Consider the following 7872-nt stretch of genomic DNA (forward strand, 5'->3'; position numbering starts at 1 on the left):
CTGCGGTGGTTCTACTACTCCTGCCGGTACGTCTACCTGCTGCTGCGCCACATGTACAGGATCTACGGCCTGCAGCTGCTGCTGGAGGACACCTGGAAGAGGATCCGCTTCCCCGACGTGCTGCGGGTCTTCTGGCTGACCCGGGTCACCGCCCAGGCCCTGATCCTGGTCTACGTGGTGAGGGCGGTGAAGAGGGAGAGCGGAGGCGCCGGCGACGGAGGCTCAGACTCTCAGGTGGGGGTTCACCGGTCGGTCTCCACGTCAGAGAGGAATAAAACAGGAACCATAAAGTGCTCAGAACTGTTTTGTGTGACTGTCTGCTGTACAGAGTTCCCTGCTGAGCTGGGACGTGTTCTGGGATCTGACCAGTAACCTCATCATCTCCGGCTGTGACTCCACCCTCACCGTGCTGGGCATGAGTGCCGTCATCTCCTCCGTGGCCCACTACCTCGGACTCAGCATCCTGGCCTTTATCGGTACCAGAGCCTGTCTGTCTGTGTCAGAACTTTAACAGCCCATGTGGGCCACTGTTGCCTCCGACATCCAGTTCTTACATGATTCTGATTATTGTGTGTTTGTCGTGTTGACCTGGAGGTCACAGACTGACCACACGAGGCAGCGTAGACCACTGTGTGATTGTGTTTCCTCAGGGTCCACAGAGGAAGAGGACAAGCGTCTGGGCTTCGTGGCTCCGGTTCTCTTCTTTATCCTGGCTCTGCAAACGGGTCTCAGCGGCCTGGACCCCGAGGAGCGCCTGGTGGGTTCCTGGAGTACGCAACTGTTGATTTGTCCTCGCTCTTGTTGTTGTTGTTGTTCAAATCCTCCTGTTTTTTGTTTTTTTTTGTTTCCCAGGTGCGTCTCAGCCGAAACATGTGCCTCCTGCTGACCGCCATCCTGCACTTCATCCACGGCATGACCGACCCGGTTCTCATGTCCCTCAGCGCCTCGCACGTCTCCTCCTTCCGCCGTCACTTTCCTGTCCTGTTGGTGTCGACGGTTCTCTTCGTGCTGCCCGTGGCGCTCAGCTACGCCCTCTGGCATCACTACGCCCTCAACACCTGGCTCTTCGCCGTCACCGCCTTCTGTGTGGAGCTGTGTCTGAAGGTGGGTCGTCCCTGGTTCCTCTGGTCCTGGTTCCACTGGTCCTGGTTCCTCTGGTCCTCTGTCCTCTGGTTCTGGTGCCTCTGGTCCTGGTTCCTCTGGTCCTCTGTCCTCTGGTTCTGGTGCCTCTGGTCCTGGTTCCTCTGGTCCTCTGTCCTCTGGTTCTGGTGCCTCTGGTCCTGGTTCCTCTGGTCCTCTGTCCTCTGGTTCTGGTGCCTCTGGTCCTGGTTCCACTGGTCCTGGTTCCTCTGGTCCTGGTTCCTCTGGTCCTCTGTCCTCTGGTTCTGGTGCCTCTGGTCCTGGTTCCTCTGGTCCTCTGTCCTCTGGTTCTGGTGCCTCTGGTCCTGGTTCCTCTGGTCCTGGTTCCTCTGGTCCTGGTTCCACTGGTCCTGGTTCCTCTGGTCCTCTGTCCTCTGGTTCTGGTGCCTCTGGTCCTGGTTCCTCTGGTCCTGGTTCCTCTGGTCCTCTGTCCTCTGGTTCTGGTGCCTCTGGTCCTGGTTCCACTGGTCCTGGTTCCTCTGGTCCTGGTTCCACTGGTCCTGGTTCCTCTGGTCCTCTGTCCTCTGGTTCTGGTGCCTCTGGTCCTGGTTCCACTGGTCCTGGTTCCTCTGGTCCTCTGTCCTCTGGTTCTGGTGCCTCTGGTCCTGGTTCCTCTGGTCCTGGTTCCTCTGGTCCTCTGTCCTCTGGTTCTGGTGCCTCTGGTCCTGGTTCCACTGGTCCTGGTTCCTCTGGTCCTGGTTCCACTGGTCCTGGTTCCTCTGGTCCTGGTTCCTCTGGTCCTGGTTCCACTGGTCCTGGTTCCTCTGGTCCTCTGTCCTCTGGTTCTGGTGCCTCTGGTCCTGGTTCCTCTGGTCCTCTGTCCTCTGGTTCTGGTGCCTCTGGTCCTGGTTCCACTGGTCCTGGTTCCTCTGGTCCTCTGTCCTCTGGTTCTGGTGCCTCTGGTCCTGGTTCCTCTGGTCCTGGTTCCTCTGGTCCTGGTTCCACTGGTCCTGGTTCCTCTGGTCCTGGTTCCTCTGGTCCTGGTTCCTCTGGTCCTCTGTCCTCTGGTTCTGGTGCCTCTGGTCCTGGTTCCACTGGTCCTGGTTCCTCTGGTCCTCTGTCCTCTGGTTCTGGTGCCTCTGGTCCTGGTTCCACTGGTCCTGGTTCCTCTGGTCCTGGTTCTGAGCTCTGTCGGACGTTTAACCCTGGATGAAATAACGCAGTTCCCTCTTTCTCCAGGTGGTGGTATCTCTCACAGTCTACGGCCTCTTCATGGTGGACGGTTTCTCCAACGTCCTCTGGGAGAAGCTGGACGACTACGTCTACTACGTCCGCTCCACAGGAAACATCATCGAGTTCCTGTTTGGGGTCATCATGTTTGGAAACGGCGCCTACACCATGATGTTCGAGTCCGGCAGCAAAATCCGGGCGTGCATGATGTGCCTCCACGCCTACTTCAACATCTACCTGCAGGCCAAGAACGGCTGGAAGACCTTCATCAACCGACGCACCGCCGTCAAGAAGATCAACTCGCTGCCAGAGATGCGCGGCGAGCAGCTGCGCCACATCGAGGACGTGTGCGCCATCTGTTACCAGGAGTTCGCCACGTCTGCTCGGATCACGCCGTGTCACCACTACTTCCACGCCCTCTGCCTCAGGAAGTGGCTCTACATCCAGGACACGTGTCCCATGTGCCACCAGAGGGTGTACGTGGAGGAGGAGGGCCGCGAGCGCGCCGCCTTCTCCAACAACAACGCGGCGTACGCGGCGGCGCCACAGGTCGCCGCAGCCGCCGGCGAGGCTCCGCCCGCGCAGGGCGAGAACCGGCACGGACAAATGGCCGCCGAGCTGCTGCTACCCGAAGAAGCGGTGGCTGCAGCAGGGGGCGCTGGTGTGCAGCTGGTGGGCGGAGCTGCAGAACTGCTGGAGGACAACGACAGTATAGAATACGACGAAGACGAGTGGGGGACGCAGAACGGCAGCTCGCCGGTAGAAGAAGACTATATCAATGATGACACGGACTCCAGCGAGGAGTGAGGAGAAAAACTGAGAGAAAAAAAAAAATAATAATAATAATTTAAAATGATTCTAAAAACTGTTTCTGCAATTGTTGTTAAAACATCAGGGAAGTTTCCTCTGGTTCTGTCTCCGTTCTTTGGACCTCTGCACACTGTGAGGCTGGAGTCATGCTATACATGTCCACATGGTGGCGCTGTGCTCTTTAATCAGCTCAGCAGCAGGAAGTGGTGACAAGTTTGGAAATAGAAGAGGGTTAAAAGTAAGAAGTCTTTGGAGTTGGCCACCAGGGGGCTCAACATGAGAGAAGAGTGTGTGTGTGTGTGTGTGTGTGTGACCTTCAAAATCAAAGGTCAAAGTGACCCTAACAGTGACCAGCACATATGTTCTAGAGAGGGTTTGTCAGGTGACAATCAGCTGTGGTGATAAAACTGTTCTTTCACTAGAACTCTTCTTTGGAACCGTCTTTTATTTTGAAACTGAAGGCAGACTTCCTGTTTCCTCTGTGACCTTTTTAAAGAAGTTCAACTCAGACTTTTACTTTGAAAAGACTCTTCACGTGCTCCACAGGTGTCATCAGTCACATTCAAAGGCCGAAGATCAAAGAGCTGACCTGACGTGGAAGGAGACGTTTCCTCAGCTGTCCGACCTGGAGAAGATCCAGGTCTCTGATTGGTCGTCCAACGTCTCCGGTCCACTGACGGAGACAACGTGTTTGAGAATCAGTTTGGAACGCAAACCTTTAGTTGATCATTAAAAACAGTGTTTGATATTTTTACTAAATAACAACGAAAGAAGATGTTCAGACCAAACCTCATGGAGAAAATCAGAGATTTTAGTTCAGACCAAAGTCCATGGAGAAAATCAGAGATTTTAGTTCAGACCAAAGTCCATGGAGAAAATCAGAGATTTTAGTTCAGACCAAAGTCCATGGAGAAAATCAGAGATTTTAGTTCAGACCAAAGTCCATGGAGAAAATCAGAGATTTTAGTTCAGACCAAAGTCCATGGAGAAAATCAGAGATTTTAGTTCAGACCAAAGTCCATGGAGAAAATCAGAGATTTTAGTTCACAGACACAGCTGTTGTTACCAAGTTTAAATGTGAAGATTTCTACATTATTTGGGCCACGCAGAAGGAAAAATATAATATTACGAGATGAAAGCTGTAATGATGTAAAAAGTCTAAAAAGTATGAAATTTCAGGTGTAAATTCGCTGACGTTTTTTGGAGGAGACGTGAGAAAAGTGCACAGGTTTAACTGTCAGAGCGTCAGAATAAGAACCATGGAGGATCTCGTACAATTGTACTTTAGTACTGGTTTCACAACTCATCATCATCATCATCATCATCTTCATCTTCTGGCTCATCAGCCTGACGTCATCATCAGAACCACACGGACCCGGGTGAAGTTTGTGATTGTACGAAATGACGAACTCCTATTCGCCGAGGTAAACGGACACAACCGCCGTGTCACCGAGGTCAGGTGCACTTACGTTTCTGAACCAGCAGATGGCGCGTATCGCCCATTTAAATGTAACTGCCCCAAAACCAAACGGCTTTATTTTGAAAACTGCACCAAAGCGTGTGAACAGAGTCGTGTGAACAGAGTCGTGTGAAAACCGTCAGCAGAAACGATATCGGTCCACAGACGTGTAGTCGATAACATGGTCGATCGTTCTGTCGTTGACGTTTCTCCGCCCACTGAAAGTTGGCGTGAGTTGTTAGCGGAAACAGAAACGTTTACTCTGACACCTCCAGCGGGCGCTGTGCTATCGAAGTGAGGCTAACTTGACCGTCCTCTGTGCCAGAACTTGAAGAGTTTAGTTCAGGTCCCGGAGCGGGTCCGTCCTGAGGCCTCGGTACCGGAGGATATGTCCCGGTGTTTAGTTCACTTCGAGCGACTTTCCGACAGAAACCCCAGCAGAATCGTCGCTGAGCAGCGGAACACTGACGGCCGCAGAGACCGGCACAGACGCAACTTGTGTTCGAGATCAGCGGCAGTCTCTGCGGGGAGACCGCGCTCACAGAACCGGTCAAACGAGGTGTTTTTACAGGTCTGTTGATAGTCCGCCATGCCCCGACACCGACTCTTCAGAGCCCTGGGTCTGGTTCTGAGGCCGGATCCTCCTGCGGTGAGGCGGGTCCCACCGCCGTGCTCCGTGCCTCCTCCCCCGGGGCCAGCGGCTCTGTGTGGCCACAGGTGGATGGGGACCCACGGCAGGAAGGAGCCGCGGGAGCCGCTGAATTCTCCACCGAGAGCCAAAGAGTTTATTTACCGTCTGCAGCCGGCAGAGAGGAGCAGTCTGCTGCAGGAGCTGCAGAACTTCCAGTCCAGAGCCACGGCACAAGGTAGGAGTCCGCAGGTCGGTCACGTGGTCCCGGTACACACACGGTTTTATCGTGTATCAGTAGAGGAAACCGCTACAGTAAGTACTATTGAATGTCTGGTTTTATGGTAATGATAATGGAGTACGTCACAGGTGTACGTCACAGTCGGAACAGTAACATCGTACTGGTGTTTCCTGGTGTTTCCTGGTGTTTCCTGGTTCACTGACTCCACTCCTGTGAGTCCGTCAGTGAGCTTTGGTTTGGACTGACTGTTTCCAGACCTCGGACTGTTGTTGAAGGCTGGTCGACAGTGAACAGAGGACGCCATCTGCTGGTCACAGCTGACCCCACCCCACATGTGTTTAGAAAAGATATGAGACACACACACACACACACACACACACATACTCAGAAGTCAAATGGTGGGGCGGGGCCCCCTGGGGGGCGCGGTGAGGTGCCGAGGGGGGGGGTTGGTGGGTGAGCGGCTTCTAATGGAATCCGGCCACGACATCAGTGGACCACTGCTGTAATGTTTAAATGATAACAAGCCTCCGGTCACTAGGTGGCAGCAACCAATGACGGCCGGGGTCAGCTGTGATGTCAGCTGTGATGTCAGCTGTGATGTCAGCTGTGATGTCAGCTGTGATGTCAGTGAGAATCCAAGTGGGTTTGGTTGTGACATCACACGTGTCAGTGTCAGTGGGCGGAGTCACCGCCGCTAACGACTGAAGCTAGTTTCATGAGCCGCAGCTGTGGCTCCTTCTGATTGGCTCTCGTCTCCATTTGTTCCCGCCTTAACATTTTCGTCTGATTCGTTGATCAAAGTCTTCATTGTTTCGTCATAGTTTTCATCTGTGAAAAAAAGGTTCATTGACAAAAAATGTGTTTTTTTTGAGACTAACTGCTAAAACCTGATGTTGTTTGTGGACAGAGACTCTGGACACTGGTCCACCAACAGCCGCTCAGATCAAACACGGTAAGAGACCTAAAGACTTTTCTATTTTTTATCCTCTTATCCATGATGTCACCAAGTGACCTTTGACCTGAAAACAGATGAATTAAATCCACATGTCAGTTCAGCAGCGTCTGAACTGGATCAGTTCATAAATGGTTCTAATTCAAGAAGCATTCTCAGACTCACGTCGCTCCTCCTCCTCCTCCTCCTCTTCCTCCTCCTCCTCCTGCTCCTCCTCCTCCTCCTCTCCTCTCTGCAGTTCTACTCCACAACGCCGTCCCCTTCGTGGGCTTTGGTTTCCTGGACAACGCCATCATGATCGCAGCTGTGAGTCAAACGGTGTCGATGAAGACCAGTCCGATCACAGCCAACGACCTCCGCTGTCACTCATCCGCTCCTCGTCTCTGTCTCTGTGTTTGTTGTTTTCCAGGGAACGCAGATCGAACTGTCCATCGGAGTCACTCTAGGAATCTCCACCATGGCTGGTGAGAACGAAAATCTCTGTTTTCTCCATGGACTTTGGTGTGTGTGTGTGTGTGTGTGCGCATGCATGTGTGTGTGTGTTGAGTTTGTGGAGCCAGATTCTCCGGCTTGGCTTTTTATACGGTGGCAGCAGCAGCAGCAGCAGCAGCAGCAGCAGCAGCAGCAGCAGTAGAACCGCCTCCTCCCCCCCTGGGGGGCTCTGTGGGGGGGTGGTATGATGATGTATCTGAATAATATTTGTCTTCATGTATGTTTAGTTTGGCGGGTTATGTAGAGGTTCTGGCGTCTAAACTCGGCCTCCAGGTTCCAGATCTGACGCCCAGGCAGGCGGACATGTGGCAGACCAGAGTCTCGTCTCACCTGGTCAGAGTTCACACTTTGTTATTTGATAGTTTTGGTTCATCAGAGACTAAACGGTGAACGGTTCCACGCTGCACTGATCTGGGATCGGTTCTAGTCTTCACTTCTTTTGTACTGATTCTGAACAAATTTAAACAAACTGTGACTCAAGGTTATTGTGTGTGTGTGTGTGTGTGTGTGTGTGTGTGTTGGTCTCAGGGTAAGGCCGTTGGCATCACTCTGGGCTGTATCCTGGGAATGTTCCCGCTGTTCTTCCTGGACGATGAAGACAAGGACAGAGAGAAGAAGGAAGAGTGACATCATCGTTAGGCTCCGCCCTCTGAGGAGTCACAGTCTCAGATGTTTGTTTGACCTCAGACATGTCTTCCCACAATCCTTTTCTGCCCGGCTGTTGTTAATCCCATGTTTTTGTTTTTGTTTTTTGAATGTGTTTAATCTCAGTCTGCAAACGTCGTAACATCTGGGATTACAGCTAATCTGAGGATAATCTGCAGCTAAAAAACTAGCTAGTTAGCTTCGCAGTTTAGTCAACAGACTGACAGACGCTAATCTACCTCGATCCTAAATAGTCTGTAGCTAATCTGAGGTTAGTCTGTAGCTAATCTGAGGTTAGTCTGTAGCTAATCTGAGGTTAGTCTGTATAGTCTGTA

General features: G+C 52.5%; 2 protein-coding genes and 1 long non-coding RNA gene across 4 annotated transcripts in view; all 3 read left to right on the forward strand.

The window, feature by feature from the left end:
* The window catches only part of rnf139 (ring finger protein 139), a 5978-nt gene extending 2434 nt beyond the window's left edge, over positions 1–3544 (forward strand). Inside the window, 5 exon segments of the mRNA XM_017041099.2 lie at positions 1–234; positions 329–476; positions 651–757; positions 853–1104; positions 2320–3544. Coding sequence (XP_016896588.1) covers positions 1–234; positions 329–476; positions 651–757; positions 853–1104; positions 2320–3117 — 1539 coding nt within the window. The 3' untranslated portion in view covers positions 3118–3544.
* A 583-nt stretch (positions 3545–4127) lies between these two features.
* On the forward strand, positions 4128–6966 carry LOC103393764 (transmembrane protein 65; the record flags this gene model as incomplete). Its single annotated transcript, XM_025065324.1, has 5 exons — positions 4128–5445; positions 6356–6400; positions 6639–6706; positions 6810–6916; positions 6957–6966. Coding segments are annotated over exons 1-5 (507 nt in total), but the record flags the coding sequence as incomplete, so codon positions are not given.
* Positions 6967–7064: 98 nt separating this feature from the next.
* LOC112488492 (uncharacterized) overlaps positions 7065–7872 on the forward strand; it is a 2304-nt gene continuing 1496 nt past the window's right edge. The window contains exons 1-2 of one of the 2 annotated variants that reach the window (XR_003052587.1): positions 7065–7225; positions 7421–7852. This is a non-coding gene — a long non-coding RNA (uncharacterized LOC112488492). The remainder of the gene's footprint in view (positions 7226–7420; positions 7853–7872) is intronic. The other variant, XR_003052588.1, reaches the window with a different exon arrangement.

Source organism: Cynoglossus semilaevis, chromosome 18 (assembly GCF_000523025.1).
Source record: "Cynoglossus semilaevis isolate Cse_v1.0 chromosome 18, Cse_v1.0, whole genome shotgun sequence".
Lineage (NCBI taxonomy): Eukaryota > Metazoa > Chordata > Actinopteri > Pleuronectiformes > Cynoglossidae > Cynoglossus > Cynoglossus semilaevis.